Source organism: Lactuca saligna, chromosome 3, assembly GCF_052625555.1.
Source record: "Lactuca saligna cultivar CGN05327 chromosome 3, ASM5262555v1, whole genome shotgun sequence".
NCBI lineage: Eukaryota > Viridiplantae > Streptophyta > Magnoliopsida > Asterales > Asteraceae > Lactuca > Lactuca saligna.
The window spans coordinates 158,008,280-158,031,114 of record NC_136419.1 but is presented as its reverse complement, the minus strand read 5'-3'; the positions used below and the strand labels follow the sequence as shown (position 1 = coordinate 158,031,114).

The following is a 22,835-nucleotide window of genomic DNA, read 5'->3' as shown; positions in this document are numbered from 1 at the left end:
ACCGAAGGGTAGGTCAGCACCCCAGAACTGCTTGAGATGGGTAGGTCAGCACCCTAGAACTGCTTAACAGGGTAAGCCGACAGCTCAGAAAGGCTGGATAGGGTAGGTCGGGCACCCCATAGTTGCCCGACAATATGTATGCTAAGTGATTGTATGGGTGGGGGAACTCACTAGGCTTCGTGCTTACAGTTTTCAGTTTTGTTTCAGGTACTTCCTCTTCGAGGGGAAAGGAGCCGGCTTGACTGCAACACATCACACCAGGATTTCCGCACTTATGTTCCTTGGGATTGTACTCTAACATTACTTTCTTACGATATTGTTGTTATTTGATACAATGGTTTTGATCGTGGCTTGGCACTTCTATGTTTTCAAACAAATGTTTCTATAAATGATATATTGGAAATGAAATTTTTTGTTATATATGGTTTTTGGGATGTTACACATACTTTTAAATATAGAAATATTTTCATAAAAAGTAAAAGTACATGCATACATACTAGGTCTGTGTCATAACTAGGGCAATACAAAAGTAAAATGATGAGTTGGAGACTATGAGTAATGCCTTGGGGTATGTAATCAGAGTTGGGATGAATATAACATGATAAACTATATTTATCCGAGGTGTGACCAATGTATGTCGGAGAATGTTCATAGTGAGCAACAAGTTTAAGATATTCCCATATAAGAAAATCACTAAGAACCAAACATAATGTCTATTCTACTATAGGATTATTTTATAAATCTATGACATGACCTTCTAGTTTCATTTTGTATCTCTTACACCCCTATTCTCGCACATACATCATGGCATGATTTCACTTACCGAGAGACCCTTACTTCCCAAACCAGGGGAACGGGGGATGGGCAGAGGAAGAACCGGAAGAAATAATCGAAGATGATCTTGAAGAAGATCCTGAAGAAGACCCAGAAGAAGAAGAAGATGAAAAAGGAATGGAAGATGACTCCGACGAGGAGCCTGAGGTCTATGATCCACTCCCTACCCACGCTCCTGGACGAAACTTCCAGGGCACGACACCCTGATGGGGAGTGAATTTAAGATTGTGGAGTTGATAACAGGGAAAACGCCCTCCTTACGGTATGGACAAGGATTTATACAACCTCAACAGAAGAGGCTTGGCAGACAGGGCTCTCCCTGTCATAGTTCATCGCATTTCTCGCCAGGGTGAGCAAGCTAGGGTATCCGCCAACCAGATTTTGAAGGTAGGTGCAACCTCGGAGGTCACTGCAGTTCGCCTTCATCGCTTAGACGAGGATCACAACCGGACTAGATGTGACATCCCCATTTTCACAGCCAGAAAAGACCGATTTTGTTTATGCTTTATAAAAATCAGAGTACTTCTTTTAGTAAAAATATTGCGGAACTTGTTCCAAGAAAACATGATAAATACGTTATCAAAGCATTTCCAAATAAATGTATTTTATTCCTCTTAAAACTTTGGGATGTCATCGTCAATACATGAACATAAGCATAAACAGAATTTACATTCATTTACACTAGTGATCTACGTCTCTTTTAAATATCTAAGTGTAAAGTAGCTTCATATCGACACCTGTGATACAAATAAGCTAGAGTGGGTAAGGTTGGGAAACCTGGTGAGTACATAGGGTTTTCAACCCACAATAATATAATTATTATATGTAATCATTAAACAATCAACCTAATTACCCATCCCCATTATCTTCTTTATTCTATCGTAAGAATCAACTATTCCTCATTCATTTATTCCGAAGGATTATCCTAAGGAATTGGCACGAAGTCTATCGTTGCCATGGTTTACTCAACAAGCACTAAGTCTCATAGTCGCCAGGGTTTAGGCACCAAGTCTGTATGATCGTCAGGGTTTAGGCACTAAGTCTCATAGTCGTTGGGGTTAATCTCGTTTACTGACAGTATCGTTTCCGAGACTCCTCTCGTAATACATGTCAATGTGTCTAGGCACTACTTCGCATAGTTGCCAGGGTTAATCTCGTTTATCGACAGTATCGTTTCCAAGACTCCTCTCACCATACATTTCAATGGGGTTTTAGAGTACAGTGAGTGCATATCTCATTCACTACACCTACAGGTTGCGAGTCTGCTAGTGTTCCACTGGACTTTCTAGAATAGTCCGTGGTTGTCATCCATACTCTGCTGAATAACGGGGCTAATACTTGGGTAAAAGGCTTCTCTCATGGTTCACCTTTCACCCTTATCTCATGGTCTATACCACCTCTCATCTCATCATCCAACTCATATTTTATCTACCCATGTTTTCTCCAACATATTTTGTAGATATAAAATACATATACAGTTTAAAACATTTGAAACATGTATAAAATCGTTCATCCAGCATAGATAATGATGATATATGGTCCATTAGCATGGCCTAGCGTTCCCTGCCTGACGTTCCCTTGCCAGCTTTGCTGGGGACTCTCCAGCCGGCCCGGCCTAGTGCTCCCTTGTCAGCCTTGCTGGGGACTCTTCTCCTGGCCCGGCCTGATGCTCCCTTGCCTGATGCCCCCTTGTCGGTCTTTCCTGGTGCACGGCCATCAGCCCTGCCTAGGGTGCGCCCGCCAGCCCTGCCCGGCGCCTTCGGGCAGCCTTGACCACCTCCTTGCTAGTTGGGCCTGAATTGGGCTAGCCCAAGGCCTCACCTAATTCTCCTTGACCTAGTTATCCCCTATAAATAGAATAGTGCCTCCTCCATGAAGGAGGACTTTTCCCAAGGGACTCCCCCAAGGACCTTGGTCCTAGGACCTTTCCTTTGGACCTTTCCTAAGGACTCTTCCCCCATGGTTCAACCACCACACTATACTTTGGTCGGGTGGCTCAGCCGCCACCCCCCGCCGTCAGCCACCATACACCACCACTAGCACCAAGATGGTTCTCTCCAGCTATTGAGGACCATCTCAGATCTATCAGCTGATCTAACTTGATCTTTGGAGTCTGATCCCGGGGCACAGTCCCTGGGGCGGCTCTAATGGCCTTGTCTGTTGTGACCTCGCATATCCGTATCCGGCATAGAAGCACATCCTCAGAGCAGGTGGTCGCAGCCGATGTCACATCATTTAGCACCATCCTAGATTTGAGCAAGTAGCAAAAGCCTCAGTTGGTTCCAAGCTCGTTTTTCTCTCAGATCTGTTCAGACCTGTTGTGCTTCAGCTCAAGTTTGCTCAGATCTGTTCATGTTTAGCACCATTTGGTTCAAATCCATTTGGATTCTACCAAGATCTGTTTAGATCGACTTGGTTTTTGCCAAGATCTCTTCAGATCTGTCTAACCATCGTTCAGATCTCTTTATTTGCTTAGTATTATGCACAATGTTTTTGATTTTCTTGTTTTTTCACTCAGATCCTTTGATATGTTTGAGTTTTCTCGCTTAGATCTTCATATCTGCCTTGCCTTGATTTTGCTTAGATGTCAAGATATATTTTGTTTTAGTTCAGCTGAGAAAGTCTCAAGTCTTAAAAGACTTCATCATATCTCATTTTCGTCTATGTTTTGATGTGTTCCTCAGCAAGTAGGGAATAGAGAATTTCTTATGAGTTCTTAACCCATTTTCATTTTTAAGTTCAGATCAATGGATCTATATGATTTCCTTCACTCAAACACTCCCCAAGTTTGCAAAAAGCTTCTTAGAATCGTTTTTGGTTCATATTCTGGGGGTTTCTTGAGTAGGAAGAAGAGAAAAGAAAGTTTTATGAGTTTTTCGTTCAGATCTATTGATCTGCTTAGTTTTTCGTATAAATCTTTTGATGAGCCTATTTTTTCTCTCATATCTCTTGATCTGTTGAGTTTTCTTATTCAGATCTTTAGATCTATTGAGTTTTTGCTCAAATATGTAGATATGTTTCGTTTTAACAACTCTCAAGCTTTAAAACACATTCTCAGATATAATGTTCATCTATATCTTGATGGGTTCTTCAGCAAAGTAGTGAAGAAAGAATTTCTTATGAGTTCTTAACCCATTTTCGTTATTATTTTGGTGTTTTATCAAACAATTTGAGAAGAAGATAAATTGTTATGGTTATTTACCTTTTCTCCGGTTGATTTTATTAAAGAAACCACTCTTAGTTTGCAATTTTATGAGTAAACTTCATTCGAATTGTTTATTTGTTGTTTTCTTTAGAAGCATAGAGATGAAAAACGAATTTCTCAGATCTGTGTTTTGGCTTCTTGAGCAAGCTAAAAAAAGAGGTTTTAAAACTAGAAATCCTTCTCAAATTCGTTTTTGTCTATATTCTTGTGTTTGTTCAGCAAGCTTGAGAAGAAAAGAAGTTTTTACCTCATTTTTAGTTTATATGTTATAAAAAGACGGTTTTTATCTACATCTTATGTATAAAACTTCAATCCTTGAAATAACTATTTGTACACTCAGCCATATGGCTTGTACATTTTATAAAACCCTCATAAAGAAAAAAGAGAAGGGGTGAGAAGTTTTAATGGGTCCTCACCACTTTCAGTCTATGTATTGTTTCTGAAGATCTCATTTAGTTTATGGTATTCAAATTCACTCATGTTGTCTAAAAACTTGAAGGAAAAATAAATGAACCTTTTATCTTCTTAAACTTCCAGAAATCTCATAACAGTATTTTCATATGCTTTTCACCCGCCATGTATTTATTTTTAACCCGCTTCATAGTTACCCCTACCTTTTAATTACCATTTCAATAAATGGTTTTCAAAAAATATAAGCATATAAAAAAATGTATATGCACAAAATAAAATCTTTACAACTCTCCTGTCATGTGACAATCGTCAATCTTGAGTCAAGTCAAGTCATCAAGTCAAGCCGGTCAACTCAATTAAACCTTGTGTATTAGGGTTTGTGTTATGATCATACTGTATAACTTGCTATATTAATGGGAAAACATCACTTGAGAAAAGTCTTGTGTTAAAAATTTCCTAAGCCCTAGTGCTAATCAATGAACTAAACTGATAAAAACCATGTTGCATACTCATTGGGAGTGTGTGGGATCCTTAATCATGACTTAACGAGGCTCAAGAAACCTGCATTGCGGAGCCAAACACTCACAAATGCCACACTTGAAACCTCTCTCAAATATCTCTCTTTATGAGAAATCTCTCCAAGAATGTCAAATTTCTCCCAAATCTCTCCAAGTATGTGAAACCTCTCTCAAATATCTCTTTGTATGAGAAATCTCTCCAAGAATGTCAAATCTCTCCCAAATCTCTCCAAGTATGAGAAATCTCTCCCAAATCTCCCTCAAATAGTTCCCGTAACTTTTTAGAATCATTCGGGTCATTCCGGACCTTAACCGGGTCAAAAACGGCTTAAAACGGGGCGAAAACGAGAAAAATAGGCTTTAGGAACCGAAACCGGAATGAGAGGCCTCTTAGGACCAGAACCGAGCCTCTGGTGGCTGAGGCATGCGAGACCGAGCCTCGATCTCTGCCTCTCTCAGTCTCTCTTCTGGTCGCTCGGTCTCTGCCTTCTCACGCTCTTCCTCTCTCGGTCTCTGCTGGTCGCTCGGTCTCTGCCTCTCTCGGTCTCTGCTGGTCGCTTGGCCTCTGCCTCTCTCGGTCTCTATCTCTTCCCTCCTCTCGGTCTCTGCTCCTTCTTTCCTCTCTGTCTCTTTGCGCCCCTCTGTTCTCTCCTCCCCCCTCTCGGTTCCTTCCCTCTCTCTTCTCCCCTCTCGGTTTCTATCCTCCCTCCTCTCGGTTTCAACATCAGAACGCCGAACCTCGGCCAGATTTCGGAAATTTGTCACTTTTAGACCATTTTTGATATTTTTAACATTTTGAGCCCGTTTTTCGTGATTTTAAAGCGGGATTTTCTCCAGAAATTATATTTTAACATAATAAACTCTAAATATTCATAATTTAAACATATTTTTATGAAAATCATTATCTAAATAATAAAGATCTAATGGGGGATTTATTTAAGGTGGAGTGTTGACTTTGCCTTAACTTATGACACAAGCAACCACCCCATACCCACTCTATGACCAGCCATACCTCCCCACCTTACCTATGTCACTTCAATGTCCCTTACACTCAAATTACACTCACTCCCACGTTTTTTTTGAGCTGGAACAAACACCCACTCTCCTCATTTTCTCTCATTGCTCTCATTCCACTAAGTAACAAGCACCACTTTTCTCTCAAACTCTTTCTACACAAATTTCGAGATTCAAGGCTGATTTCAAGTGTTCTTCCACTCTTAGTAAGTAAAAATTCATCCTCCCTATTATTATTTCACTTCATTCTATTCAAATCTTTGATTGCTTACACAAACTCCATAACTATAATGTTAGATTCTCGAAAATCTTCAAGGCATCTCCAAGTGTTCTTGAATTAAACACTTCAATTCTTCAAAAATAATCTACTGAAATCACTTAGGGTGAGTTCATACCTCTAAATTTTCATGTTTTCTCAAGTTTTCAGGGGGAGAATACAAGTTAAAACACCAAGAACATAACTAAATGTTTTCTAACAACCTTCATCAGAAAAGCCCAACTCCATTCACGGACTGTTTTGGGCATCTTAAACATTTTTGTTTTAAAAACTGTACAAGGTGCAAATAGTTCAAGTTTGTAGCTTTAAAATGACTACTTGCACATCTCCATACGATTTTTCTACAATTTATGGTGATTTTTACAAAACTGCCTATCATTTCAAACAACAATCCGAACCAGTCTGTGATTATGGAATTTTTCACCCAAGTTGGAGGTCATTAAAAATCGTGATAAAAATTATGAGTAAATTACACACATTTTGTGAACTCTCAGAATTTACGGATCTAGTTTTCGACTTCGTATGATTTTTCTATGATTTTTCCAAAACAGGGCAGAATAGCTAAAGTTAGCCAACAGCATGTATATATCATAACAGTTTGTATTATGTTGAGCAAAGTATATAATCATAAGTTCTAATATTTGAATGTGTTTCCTTATTAGTTTATCATTATGAACTGAAACTAAGTCTTTCATATTAAATATTATTCATTCATTTTAGAACACGTATATTTAACTATAAAAAGTATAGTTTGATAAATTCACAACACTAATACATTTCCATAAAAGAATTCATACATATTACATACATTTTAGATAAACTATAATAGGTATAGTTTATGATACATCACTCAACACACTCGTACAAAAAGGGTACATTCATACAAGAAAGATTTATATTCACACACATTTCACGTAAACTTGTTAACCTATGTTGTGAGACTCTCTCTCTTCCCGTACGTCCGAGTGCGGGATATAATTCTTGGTAGTTATAATCAGAATCTCCTTGAGGGAGAACGTGATACTTGTATATAGATCTATATTGGGTTTGACACCCCACACCTTGCTGCTAGCTACAGTGGGACCTGCAGGTCTACGGGTGACAAATGTCATTTCATTTTCGCGACGCCTGAGAAACGTTGTGGCAGGTTCACATAGTCACAGTATGATTATAGCGACTCACCTAGGGAGATAACAATTCATAAAGTTTACGGGATTTCATAAAACCGAAGTAGGTTTTAGGTTGATTAAAAATTTACTTTCCATATCATTTTAAACTCACGACATTTCTACTAAGTAATGATGATTTCTTATACATTTTGGTCTTTGGTTATAAGGCTACATTTTACGGATTTCAAGGAAAATATCGGATTTTTCTGAAACAAACGCGACATTTATATGTGAAAGACTTCTACTAAGTTTATTAACAAAAGCTTATGAACTCACCAACCTTTGTGTTGACACTTTTCAAACAACTTGTATTCTCAGGAAAACACTAAACAGGTAATCAAGTGCTTTTGAGGATGGGACGTTAAGGCATCAAAGTTTTCATATTTTGTCAACATATTGTAATTGATTTTGAACCATGTAATTCATACAAGTGATGTAACTTTTTCAATTATATATATGTTGGTTGTGTTTGCTTAAATTACTATTGAAATTGTGGTTATGATACTATACATGAAGTCCTCCACCCCCGGACGTTTCCGCCATCCTTGGTTTGGGGGTGTGACAGATTGGTATCAGAGCACGGTTTATAGTGAATTAAGTATGTCAAACCACATAAGATATACAAACTATAAACACATTTGGGACTAAAAGTCTCTGATTCTTAAAATGCTTTAACGAGTTGTACTTTTAGAAAAAAAATAATTTCTTGTTTTAAAGTATACTTACATGCATTCTATACTAGCATGGTGTCATATCTTAGGAGAACATAAATTGAAAGAGGAGGAGTCGAACATTATTAGTACGCCTTAGCATGTGTAATCAGTTCTGGGAGGGATATAGCCTGATCAACTATATCCGTCCAAGAAGTAACTTACGCACACTAAGGAATGGTCGTAATGAGCGACAAATCTGATAACCTAATTACACTCCATAAAGAACATGTTAAGAACCAAATATAAACATTTAAACATACTATAGGAGTATTTGTACGTCTCTATAGCGCCAGATTATTATTTTCTGATATGTGCTTCTTAACCCCGTTTCTCGTGCAGACAACATGGCAGGATTTCACATACCCGGGGACCCCTATTTTCCCAATCAGGGAAATGCGGGATGGATTGATGATGAGCCCGAGGAGGATCCCGAAGAGGATCCCGAGGAGGATCCCGAAGAGGATCCCGATGAGGAGCCCGAGGAGGAAGACGAACAAGAAGAAGAAGAGGAAGACGACCAAGAAGAAGAGGAAGACGAAGAGGAAGAAGAGGAAGGTGATGAGATAGTCATGTTTGGGAACGAAGCGGAGGAACCACTAGAAGTCTTCAACCCTCCCTACATCGCAAGGGTACCCGCGCACCGTTTTGGATACAACGGACCTGAACCCCCTTGGGTAACAACGATCGAAAGATGGAGCCGACAACAACGCCAGCGGTCACCATATGGCTACCAACGAGGTTACTATGATCTCACTCATGGTGGACCGGCTGACAGAGCTCTCCCCATCACGATACAACGAATATCAAGTATAGATGATCGTGGTAGGACGACGACCGATCAGGTCCGGGAGTTAAGCACCATCGTACAGTCTACTACTGATCGGACCAGAGACCTGGAACGAGACTCCCACCACAGAGACCAACTCATTCAAGACCTTCTCGCAGCTCAAGCAGAAACAAGAGAGTATCGGAAAAGATACATGGCACTCGAAGAGAGAATGGTTGCAGCCGAACGCAGATTGGTGGAACTACAGGGCGCATCGACATCATCGCAGCCTCCGTCAAAGAAGGGTCGCAGTGATTAGGACTCGTTACTATTCTCATGTCTTGGTAGTAAAATTTTATGAGTACGCGTTGGTGCTACTCTTTGTATGTAGTTCGACCCTGCGACTAAGTGATTACACTATTCAAAGGGCTTTTGTAATGCCAAAACTATCTTTTGTAACGATGTAATGTAGACCCTTATGAGGTCAAACTTTTCCCTCTAAACGTTATGTACTAAAAGTTATCAATGAAATTTGGCATGTGTTTTATTTATTGAATGTCTGGCACTATACATCATAACCTGATCACACAAACAGTTTACTCATAATTTTTTTTTTGATAAAATACAAGAGGGATGAAACCAGTAACACTCGACTCGTTATCACTATTAAAGCCTTACCGACTGGTCATTTTTTTTATGACAGAACCATGCCACCAAGGAAAAGACCAAGGCCTTCCAACAACACTGTGCTGCCTCCACCACCACCTCCGCAGTTTGATCCTGCGATGTTCCAGGCTGCAGTAACGGCAGCAATGTCGCAAATGGGAACCAATGGTTCTGGCGGTTCTGGATCCGGAGCTACCAATTCCATTCATGGGGACAGCACGGGGCGTATGAGGGAGTGCTCTTACAAAGACTTCACGAATGGCAAACCCGACCCTTTCAATGGAAGCGGGGGTGTTATCACGCTGGTGCAATGGTTCGAAAGGACCGAGGCAGTTTTTGAAATCTGCGCTTGTCCCGAAGCGAGCAAGGTCAAGTATGCAGCATTCACTTTCACTGGAAAAGCACTTACTTGGTGGAATGGCCGAGTTAAATCACTTACTCCTGCAGTAGCTAATGCAATCAGCTGGGAGGATTTGAAAGCCCTAATGTTAAAGGAATACTGCCCGAGGGGCGAAATACAAAAACTTGAAGAAGAACTTTGGAACCTCAGAATGACAGGCACTGATCTTGAAACTTATACTGCCCGTTTCAACGACCTAGCACTTCTCTGTCCAACAATGGTCACTCCAGAAGAGAAGAAGGTGGAACGATATCTCTGGGGGCTGTCATCCCAGATTCAAGATAGTGTATTGGCCTCGAAACCCACTACCTTTGAGAGTGCCAAGGAATTGGCACAACAACTCATAGATCACAGGGCTAGCCGTGGTACCGTGATAACCACCACCGACCGAATAAAAGGAGGGAACAACAAGAGGAAGTTCTGGGGCAATAAAAAGAAACAACCAATTCAGGAGCCCGCCAAAAAGCAACAGATTGTTGCTGTTCGTGCCGCCACTACTGCTGTCGCTCCAACGCCGCCGAAACAGTATACAGGAACTCTTCCCAAGTGCAACAAGTGTAACTACCACCATAACGGTGCTTGTCGAGAGTTACACTGCAATAACTGTAACAAAAAGGGGCACACCGCACGATTCTGTAGAGCGACTACCCAACCCGCCGCACAAGTCGCTACGACCGCCAACACTGGAGCAAGCCAAACCTGCTATGGATGTGGTGAAACGGGACACTTCAGGAGGAACTGCCCCAAGGCACGAGCCCCTAATGCTGGGGGTGTAGGGAGAGTCCTAACTTTAGGGCAGGGAGAAGCAGTCAAGGATCCCTCTGTGGTTACTGGTACGTTCCTCCTCAATAACTCTTATGCATGCGTACTTTTCGATAGTGGGGCAGAAAGAATTTTCATAAGTCACCAATTCAAACATATACTTAAGCAAAATTCTCAACCACTAGAAGATTCTTACATCGTAGAAATGGAAAATGGAAAGGTTGAGCGCGCTAATGATATTTACATAGGGTGTACCCTCACTCTAGACAACCATTTGTTCAAAATTGACCTTATGCCGGTCACCATAAAAAGCTTCGATATAATCATTGGTATGGATTGGTTAAGCCTTCATCGTGCCGACATTCTATGTTACGAAAGGGCCGTCCGCCTCAATCTGCCGAATGGCAACATTCTCACCGTTTATGGCAATAAACCTAGTGTGAACCTACAAATCATCTCTTGTGTTAAAACCCAAAAGTACCTCCGAAAGCAATACCATGCTTTCTTAGCCCACATCGTAGACAAGAAATAGGAGGTAAAGGACATCAAAGAAATTCAAGAAGTATGCAACTTCCCTGATGTATTCCCAGACGATCTGCCAGGTGTACTACTCGCACGACAAGTCGAATTTCGGATCGACTTGATCCCAGGAGCTACCCCCGTCGCCAGGGCTCCGTATCGCTTAGCACCGGTAGAAATGCAAGAACTATCCAGCCAGTTGAATGAACTATTGAGAAAAGGGTTCATCAGGCCAAGCTTCTCGCCCTAGGGAGCACCAGTCTTATTTGTAAAGAAGAAGGATGGGTCTTTTCGCATGTGCATAGACTATCGAGAACTAAACAAACTCACTATCAAAAACCGCTATCCCCTACCCCGAATCGATGACCTCTTCGACCAGCTCCAAGGAGCCAACTACTTTTCAAAAATCGACCTGAGGTCGGGCTATCATCAACTACGAGTTCAGGAAGAGGATATCCCCAAGACGGCATTCAGAACTCGCTATGGGCACTATGAGTTTGTAGTGATGCCATTCGGGTTAACTAACGCGCCTGCGGTGTTCATGGATTTGATGAATCGAGTGTGTCGACCCTTCTTGGATAAATTCATCATCGTATTCATCGACGATATCTTGGTCTATTCGAGGAGCGAAGAAGAGCACAGACAACACCAACGACTAGTTCTGGAGATTTTAAGAACCGAGAAGCTTTACGCCAAATTCTCAAAGTGTGAATTTTGGCTCCGGAAAGTAGGATTCCTTGGCCACGTAGTAAGCAAGGAAGGAATACATGTGGACCCCTCAAAGATCAAAGCAATCGAAGATTGGTCAACACCTACAACGCCAACAGAAATCCGACAGTTTTTGGGACTCGCAGGCTACTATCGAAGATTCATACAAAACTTCTCCAAGATCGCTAAGCCTCTCACCACCTTAACTCAGAAAGGTGTAGTGTTCGAATGGGAAGATAAACAAGAAGCCGCCTTCCAGACACTAAAGCAAGCCCTATGTAGCGCACCAGTCTTGTCTCTTCCAGAAGGAACCGATGATTTTGTGGTGTATTGTGATGCTTCGAATCAAGGCCTCGACTGTGTGCTCATGCAAAGGGGAAAACTCATCGCTTATGCATCAAGGCAACTGAAGACACATGAAGTTAATTATACAACCCACGACCTTGAACTGGGAGCGGTGGTGTTCGCCCTGAAGATCTGGAGGCACTACCTCTACGGCACCAAGTGCACCATCTTCACTGATCACAAAAGTCTTCAGCACATTCTCAATCAGAAAGAACTTAACATGCGCCAAAGAAGATGGGTGGAATTACTGAATGACTACGAATGTGAAATTCGCTACCACCCGGGCAAGGCCAATGTAGTAGCCGATGCCTTAAGCAGGAAAGAATACTCGGGCCGCCGAGTAAAATCCCTAGCCATGACCATCCACTCCCAACTGGCCACCCAGATCAAGGACGCCCAATTAGAAGCCTTGAAACCAGAAAATGTGGCAAGCGAAGCACTAAGGGGGATGGACAAGAACTTGGAAGTCAAAGGGGATGGAACTCGTTATCTCATGAATCGAATCTGGACACCGAAATTCGGTGGGTACCGAGACGTTGTAATGAACGAGGCCCACAAGACTCGATACTCCATTCACCCTGGGTCAGATAAGATGTATCTAGACCTCAAAAGGTTAGACTGGTGGCCAAACATGAAGGCTGAAATTGCTACTTATGTGAGCAAGTGTCTCACTTGCGCCAAGGTCAAGGTGGAATATCAGAAGCCATCAGGACTACTTCAACAACCGGATATACCCGAGTGGAAGTGGGAGCGAATAACCATGGACTTCATAACCAAACTGCCTAAGACGTCAGGTGGAATGGATACCATATGGGTGGTTGTGGACAGATTGACCAAGTCCGCGCACTTTCTGCCAATAAAGGAAACAGACAAGATGGAGAAGTTAACCAGGACGTACATTAAAGAGATCGTGCGACTACATGGTGTACCAACATCCATTATCTCTGATCGAGATAGTAGATTCACCTCGCGATTCTGGCAGTCCCTACAGAAGTCTCTGGGAACTAGGCTTGACATGAGTACGGCCTACCATCCACAAACTGACGGACAAAGCGAGAGAACCATTCAGACATTGGAAGACATGCTGAGAGCCTGTGTGATAGATTTTGGTAAGGCATGGGATACCCATCTGCCGCTTATCGAATTCTCTTATAATAACAGCTATCACACTAGCATTGGAGTCGCTCCATTCGAAGCTCTCTATGGTCGCAAGTGTAGATCACCACTGTGTTGGGCCGAAGTTGGAGATACTCAGTTGGCCAGAGGGCAAGTCCCTGATAGCACCCTTACTGGGCCTGAAATCATAAGGGAAACCACAAAAAGATCATTCAAATTCGGGAAAAACTAAAAGCGTCTCGTGATCGACAAAAGAGTTACGCGGATAAGAGACACAAACCTTTAGAATTCCAGGTCGGAGACCGGGTACTACTAAAAGTTTCCCCCTGGAAGGGGATGATACGTTTCGGTAAACGAGGGAAACTAAACCCAAGGTACATCGGTCTGTTCGAAATCCTTGCTAGGATTGGTCCTGTGGCGTACAAACTCCGACTACCACAAGAACTTAGTAATGTACACCCTACCTTCCACGTATCCAACTTAAAGAAGTGTCTGTCTGACGAGACACTCGTAATACCACTCGAAGAAATTGAAGTTAATGAAAATCTCCACTTTGTGGAGGAACCTGTCGAGATCATGGATCGAGAGATCAAGAGAACAAAACAAAGTCGCATTCCCATAGTGAAGGTTCGTTGGAACGCGAAACGAGGGCCTGAGTTTACCTGGGAACGTGAAGATCAAATGAAGCAAAAGTATCCATATCTTTTCCCAAACCCATGAAGTCCCAGCCGAATTTAAATTTCGGGACGAAATTCCCTCTAACGGGGGGATGATGTGACAATCGTCAATCTTGAGTCAATTCAAGTCATCAAGTCAAGCCGGTCAACTCAATTAAAGCTTGTGTATTAGGGTTTGTGTTATGATCATACTGTATAACTTGCTATATTAATGGGAAAACATCACTTGAGAAAAGTCTTGTGTTAAAAATTTCCTAAACCCTAGTGCTAATCAATGAAGTAAACTGATAAAAACCATGTTGCATACTCATTGGGAGTGTGTGGGATCCTTAATCATGACTTAACGAGGCTCAAGAAACCTGCATTGCGGAGCCAAACACTCACAAATGCCACACTTGAAACCTCTCTCAAATATCTCTCTGTATGAGAAATCTCTCCAAGAATGTCAAATCTCTCCCAAATCTCTCCAAGTATGTGAAACCTCTCTCAAATATCTCTTTGTATGAGAAATCTCTCCAAGAATGTCAAATCTCTCCCAAATCTCTCCAAGTATGAGAAATCTCTCCCAAATCTCCCTCAAATAGTTCCCGTAACTTTTTAGAATCATTCGGGTCATTCCGGACCTTAACCGGGTCAAAAACGGCTTAAAACGGGGCGAAAACGAGAAAAATAGGCTTTAGGAACCGAAACCGGAATGAGAGGCCTCTTAGGACCAGAACCGAGCCTCTGGTGGCTGAGGCATGCGAGACCGAGCCTCGGTCTCTGCCTCTCTCGGTCTCTCTTCTGGTCGCTCAGTCTCTGCCTTCTCACGATCTGCCTCTCTCGGTCTCTGTTGGTCGCTCGGTCTCTGCCTCTCTCGGTCTCTGCTGGTCGCTCGGCCTCTGCCTCTCTCGGTCTCTGTCTCTTCCCTCCTCTCGGTCTCTGCTCCTTCTCTCCTCTCTGTCTCTTCGCGCCCCTCTGTTCTCTCCTCCCCCCTCTGTGTTCCTTCCCTCTCTCTTCTTCCCTCTCGGTTTCTACCCTCCCACCTCTCGGTTTCAACATCAGAAGGCCGAACCTCGGCCAGATTTCGGAAATTTGTCACTTTTAGCCCATTTTTGATATTTTTAACATTTTGAGCCCGTTTTTCGTGATTTTAAAGCGGGATTTTCTCCAAAAATTATATTTTAACATAATAAACTCTAAATATTCATAATTTAAACATATTTTTATGAAAATCATTATCTAAATAATAAAGATCTAATGGGGGATTTATTTAAGGTGGAGTGTTGACTTTGCCTTAACTTATGACACAAGCAACCACCCCATACCCACTCTATGACCAGCCATACCTCCCCACCTTACCTATGTCACTTCAATGTCCCTTACACTCAAATTACACTCACTCCCACATTTTTTTTGAGCTGGAACAAACACCCACTCTCCTCATTTTCTCTCATTGCTCTCATTCCACTAAGTAACAAGCACCACTTTTCTCTCAAACTCTTTCTACACAAATTTCGAGATTCAAGGCTGATTTCAAGTGTTCTTCCACTCTTAGTAAGTAAAAATTCATCCTCCCTATTATTATTTCACTTCATTCTACTCAAATCTTTGATTGCTTACACAAACCCCATAACTATAATGTTAGATTCTCGAAAATCTTCAAGGCATCTCCAAGTGTTCTTGAATTAAACACTTCAATTCTTCAACAATAATCTACTAAAATCACTTAGGGTGAGTTCATACCTCTGCATTTTCATGTTTTCTCAAGTTTTCAGGGGGAGAATACAAGTTAAAACACCAAGAACATAACTAAATGTTTTCTAACAGCCTTCATCATAAAAGCTCAACTCCATTCACGGACTGTTTTGGGCATCTTAAACATTTTTGTTTTCAAAAATGTACAAGGTGAAAATAGCTCAAGTTTGTAGCTTTAAAATGACTACTTGCACATCTCCATACGATTTTTCTACAATTTATGGTGATTTTTACAAAACTGCCTATCATTTCAAACAACAATCCGGACCAGTCTGTGATTATGGAATTTTTCACCCAAGTTGGAGGTCATTAAAAATCGTGATAAAAATTATGAGTAAACTAGACACATTTTTTGAACTCTCAGAATTTACGGATCTAGCTTTTGACTTTGTATGATTTTTTTATGATTTTTCCAAAACAGGGCAGAATGGCTAAAGTTAGCCAACAGCATGTATATATCATAACACTTTGTATTATGTTGAGCAAAGTGTATAATCATAAGTTCTAATATTTGAATGTGTTTCCTTATTAGTTTATCATTATGAACTGAAACTAAGTCTTTCATATTAAATATTATTCATTCATTTTAGAACACGTATATTTAACTATAAAAAGTATAGTTTGATAAATTCACAACACTAATACATTTCCATAAAAGAATTCATACATATTACATACATTTTAGATAAACTATAATAGGTATAGTTTATGATACATCACTCAACACACTCGTACAAAAAGGGTACATTCATACAAGAAAGATTTATATTCACACACATTTCACGTAAACTTGTTAACCTATGTTGTGAGACTCTCTCTCTCCCCGTACGTCCGAGTGCGGGATATAATTCCTGGTAGTTATAATCAGAATCTCCTTGAGGGAGAACGTGATACTTGTATGTAGATCTATATTGGGTTTGACACCCCACACCTTGCTGCTAGCTACAGTGGGACCTGCAGGTCTACGGGTGACAAATGTCATTTCATTTTCGCGAAACGTTGTGGCAGGTTCACATAGTCACAGTATGATTATAGCGACTCACCTAGGGAGATAACAATTCATAAAGTTTACGGGATTTCATAAAACCAAAGTAGGTTTTAGGTTGATTAAAAATTTACTTTCCATATCATTTTAAACTCACGACATTTCTACTAAGTAATGATGATTTCTTATACATTTTGGTCTTTGGTTATAAGGCTACATTTTATGGATTTCAAGGAAAATATCGGATTTTTCTGAAACAAACGCGACATTTATATGTGAAAGACTTCTACTAAGTTTATTAACAAAAGCTTATGAACTCACCAACCTTTGTGTTGACACTTTTCAAACAACTTGTATTCTCAGGAAAACACTAAACAGGTAATCAAGTGCTTTTGAGGATGGGACGTTAAGGCGTCAAACTTTTCATATTTTGTCAACATATTGTAATTGATTTTGAACCATGTAATTCATACAAGTGATGTAACTTTTTCAATTATATATATGTTGGTTGTGTTTGCTTAAATTACTATTGAAATTGTGGTTATGATACTATACATGAAGTCCTCCACCCCCGGACGTTTCCGCCATCCTTGGTTTGGGGGTGTGACATGTCACAATGTCAAAAAGAAAAAAAAGGAGAGGAGAAATGATGTGTCCAACATACACCACAATATATATATATATATATATATATATATATATATATATATATATATATATATATATATATATATATATATATAATGGACATTCCAGGTGAAGATCACCGGTCAAAAAGGGAAATATATTCTTGATTTCATCCGACAAAAAAAAGGGAGGAGAGGTGGTCAGTACCACCATCTGCATGTTGTCTGAAAAACAACATCAGCGTTAGGCTACTTCTCTTGAAAAACCCACATGACACAAAAGACAACGAAGGTGGGTCCCACCAAGCCATCTCTTCCCAGATGAAATCTCTCCCGACAACAGAGTCTGCCGGAATCCTTCAAACCCCATCTTTATCTTACCAGCAACAACCAAGTGGACCACCTCTAGTCATCATCGACCGGAACCCAGCTCTAGCCGTTCCCAGCTAGCTGATCGCCAGCTCAGACGAAGCAATACACCATCGATCCCTGTTTCTTGATTCATCGTTGGGGATGTGGAGATGCAACATCACCAGTCGACTATTTCGTCTAGCTGGTCAGCCGGCGACCTCTAGCCCCCCGAGCAAGCATAATCGTTGGAAATCAGAACACGACTCTGTCACCGGCCACTTTCACCTAATGGCACACAGTCGCCTCCAATATCCCTACCAGCAACTGGAACCCTTCGATCTTTCTACAATAGCAACACTACTTGGCACGTCGGATTCCAATGACTAGAACCTGGTCGTCATCATCGATCATCTCTACTCCGAACTGCAACGTCACTCGTCGACCTACAACGGCATCATCAACGCCATCATCACCACGGTACCACATCCTGTCGCCAAACAACTTCAGTGAGCCACCAAACACGCCTGCACCGCCGACGAGGTTTGCTCCTCCCATCGCCGGTTGCTCCATCTGAAAGAGACAAAACAAAAGATGATTACAGATTCAAAACATTTTTCTGTACGTGGCTGTGAACTATAGAGGAAGAAGAACATGGGAACTTTTCTTATGGGGCAATTTTCTGTATTTCACGTCTTATTCAACATAACAACTGGAAGCAAATAAATAGCAAAAACATCCTATAAAAGCTGAAACTTCTACACACTAAAACAACTACAGCCAACATGGCTTTTACCAAATCAAAATAGAAGAAAAGTCTAAAATGCCCTTTAAGAAAAACACGTGACTTTGCTCAATCTTGGATTAAATCCAACATTCTCCCCCTTAATCCAAGTTTCTTCAACGCAGGTCTTTGACACCCAACAACTCTCTCATCTCAGCAAACTTCAAGTTCGGGAGGGGCTTTGTGAAGATGTCAGCTCTTTGTTCTTCTGACGGAACATGAGTAACTAAGACTTCTCCTCTTTCGATACAATCTCGTATGAAATGGAATCAAATGTCAATATGCTTACTTCTACCATGGAAAACCAGGTTTTTCATCAATGCTATTGCAGACCTGTTGTCTACAAACAATTTCAAGGGATGCGACTCAACTTTGGTGATTTCTCGCAAAAGACTTGAAAGCTAAATACCTTGGTATGCAGCTGCTGTAGCAGCCATGAACTCTGCCTCACAACTCGAAAGTGCTACTGTCTTTTGCTTTTGAGAACCCCAACTGACCAGATTATTGTTAACATAAAAAGCCATACCTCCTGTGCTTTTATAGTCATCTACATCATCTCCGAAGCTACTATCACTGTAGCCCAACACTACTTGATCTCCCTCAGTTTTTCCATATACTAAACCAAAATCAATAGTACCCTTTACATATCTCAGTATGTGCTTCACAATCTGATGATGTTGTTTCGTAGGCTTTTCCATGTACCTGCTTGCTATACCAACCGCATACATAAGGTCCGGTCTAGTGTGAGTAAGATACCTCAAGCTTCCAATGATTCTTCTGTAGTTTGTTGAGTCAACCGGTGTTCCAAATTCATCTTTTCCAACATGAGGCTTTGCTTCCATTGGACATTTTGTTGAGTTACACTCGATCATGCCCAACCTTTCAAGCACCTGTTTAGCATATGCCGCTTGCTTCAAGTAAATACGACCTTCCCTTTGGCTTACTTCAATACCCAGGTAGTAAGACAACAAGCCAAGATCACTCATATCAAATTGAGTGCTCATTTGCTCTTTAAACTTCTTGATTTCTGCCACATTTGTACCGGTCACAATCAAGTCGTCCATATAGATTCCAACCACTAGGACCTCTTCTGATTTTCTTCTTGTATATACAACATGTTGTTGGGGAAACCGAACGAAACCGAGTCCTTTCAAACATCTATGCAATCTAGCATTCCATGCTCTTGGCGCCTGACGCAAACCATAAAGAGCTTTAAACAAACGGTAAACTTTGTTTTGCTGTTGCTCCTTAACGAATCCTTCCGGATGTGACACGTATACTTCTTCTTGGAGCTCACCATTTAGGAATGATAATTTAACATCAAGGTGATGTACCTGCCATCCTTGCTTGGCAGCAAAAGCAAGTAACAATCATATAGTCTCGATTCGGGCCACTGGTGAGAACACTTCCTCATAATCAATGTCGTATCGTTGCACATAGCCTTTTGCGACCAACCTCGCTTTGTGTTTAACCACATGACCATTTGCATCTTTCTTTAGCTTATACACCCACTTTAGACCAATGGCTTTGTGTCCAGGTGGAAGTGATGTCAATTTCCACGTGCCATTCCTTTCAATTGCTTCAATCTCATTCTCCATCGCTTATCGCCAATTCCCTTCATTTGAAGCTTCACTGAATGTTGTTGGTTCTGCCATGCCCAGAAGAAGTAAGTCTTTATCAAGCTCAATCCTTTCGGTCTCTTCATAAATATTGGACAGTAGCCGATATCGTTTTGGTGCCCCATCGCTTGAAGATGAAGATGATTGATGAGAATCTTCATTGTTTCTTTCGCTTGAGCCTACAAAAGTTGATGGAGTAGTGGGTGTTGAGTCTGGTTGGTTGACTGGCATTTGTAACATAGGGTTGTTAAAGCTCGAGTTATTTCCTTTTTCTTGACATTGTGAGGCTTCACTTGACCCATCAGATTGTGTCACCAAAGTATCCCTAACAAGTGAGTCTTCACCTTCAACAGTAAAAGTGCAGGTTGTGCTCATGGTTGAAGTAGTTGTACCTGCGCTTGTGCTTCTACTGGTTGTACCTTGTGAATCAAATACCCATGGTCTATCTTCATCAAATCGAACATCTCTACTCACATGCATTTTTCCTGAGTTTGGATCATACAACCGATACGCTTTTGTGCCAATTTTTGTACTGAGATAAATCACTGCCACAGCTCGATCATCAAGTTTCTTCAACCGCCTGGAAGTGATTTTCATGTATGCAGTGCATCCAAACACCCGTAAGTGTTCGATATTCAGTTTTCTTCCGCACCATGCCTCATAAGGAGTCGAATTGTTTAAGGCTTTCGTCGTAGTTCTGTTCAATATATAGGTGGCATGTCATATCACCTCCCCCCACAACCAGCCAGGTACGCTCATCTGTTTGAGTAAACTCCGTGCCATCTCAACCATTGTTCGGTTCTGCCTCTCTACGACACCATTTTGCTGAGGCAAATACGGTGCCGTTAGATGACGCAATATCCTATTCTCTTGACAATACTCTTCAAATGTGTTCGACAAAAATTCTCCTCCACGATCTGTTCTAAATGTTAGCAATTTTTCCTGGGTTTCATTTTCGACTAACGACCGAAATTTCTTAAAACAATCGAATGCTTCATCCTTTGTTTTTAACATGAAAGTCCACATTGCTCTTGAATAATCATCAACTAACATCAAAAAGTAACGATTACCAGCGGGTGTTGGTAGAGTGATTGGACCGCGAATGTCACCGTGTACGAGTTGCAACACCTTTTGGGCTCTGAAGTTGGCATTTGACGGGAAGGCTATACGTGCTTGTTTGCTGATCATGCATCCTTCACATAGTTGAGTTGGTGGGTCAGTTTTGGGTAGACCAATGACCATATCTTTGTCATGTATTTGTTTCATGACTTGGAAGTTCACGTGACCCAGACGTTTGTGCCACAACCAGGTCTGGTCAGAGTCTTTTATCAGATAACAATCTGTTTGACTTCTTCTAGAAGTACTTTATACAACCTGTTAACAACCTGTTTTACTTTCATGAGCAGTTCACCATTCCTTCCATAGATCTACAGAAAGACTCCAAGCATGATAATCTTGTTTCCACCATAAGCAAGTTGCCCCAAACTAATGATATTGCAACGGAGACTCGGAATGTAATAGACATCACGTAATACCCGCTTCTCTCCATTTTTACATTGCAAGTGAACCGACCCCTTGCCCTCTATTGATACCACAAAGTCATCCCCAAACTTGACACAACCTCTAATACTCGTATCCAAATCATAGAATTTTGATTTCTGACTCGTCATGTGGCTACTTGCTCTGTTGTCTAAGTACCAAAGATTCGATTCTGAACCTAACAACTTTGGTGTTACATTTTCTTCATTTAGAAGAACTTCTCCATGCACAGTCAATAGCAATGTTGGCTCATTTTCATGAGCTTGGGAGAGGTTTGCTTCTTGGTTTCTGTTGCGTCGTGGTTTAGGGCACTCCGATGCATAATGCCCGTAATCTTCGCAATTATAACACGTGACTGTGCTCTTGTCACTATTCCTGGTGGGACCTTGACTCTCCTGTCGACTTTGGTTTGGATTTGGACCACCACCATGACGAGCTCCTCTTCCGCCACGGTTATTATGACCACGACCTCTCCCACGACCTTTTCCTCTTCCAGCATCAAACGGTTGATGCTTCTGTTGTGATGAAGACTCACCGCCACCTGATCTACATGTTTTCTTTGACCTAGCCATCCATTCATCTTGTGTGAGCAAGAGTTTTTTCTCATCATGTTTAGTTGTTCCACGAATCCTTTCTTCATGAGTCTTTAGTATACTGATCACTTCCTCGACAGACATGGTATCAAGTTCTCCAAATTGCTCTATTTCCGAAGCTATTTGGAGAAACTTCATTGGAACCGCACGAAGTAACTTCTTAACCACGTATTCCTTAGGGATTTTATCTCCTAAAGCCCGAATATTATTCACCAGGTTGTTTAATTTCATAGCAAGTCATCAACGGAATCTACCTCATTCATCTTCAATGCCTCGAACTCGGCCTTTAAAGTCTGCACATTTGCTGTCTTCACTCTCTCAACACCCATATACATGATCTTGAGAGTTTCCCACGCCTCCATCGCCGATTCTTTCTCCGCCAGAGATAACAACAGATCTTCTGGTATTCCTTGATAAATGGTTTCCATTTCCATTTTATCAGTGTGTACATCAACGACTTCTTTCGGATCTGTACATCAACGACTTCTTTCAGATCTGTAGACT

General features: G+C 41.2%; 1 protein-coding gene across 1 annotated transcript; it reads right to left on the bottom strand.

The window, feature by feature from the left end:
- Positions 1-21,626: 21,626 nt before the first annotated feature.
- Positions 21,627-22,562, bottom strand: LOC145036094 (uncharacterized). Its single transcript, XM_078984572.1, has one exon. The coding sequence runs from the start codon at positions 22,560-22,562 to the stop codon at positions 21,627-21,629; it is 936 nt and encodes a 311-aa protein (XP_078840698.1).
- Between the last annotated feature and the right edge of the window lie 273 nt (positions 22,563-22,835).

What these genes read in the sequence shown, in the direction of transcription:
- LOC145036094 (XM_078984572.1), bottom strand. Translation starts at nt 22,562, where the DNA reads ATGAAATTAAACAACCTGGTGAATAATATTCGGGCTTTAGGAGATAAA.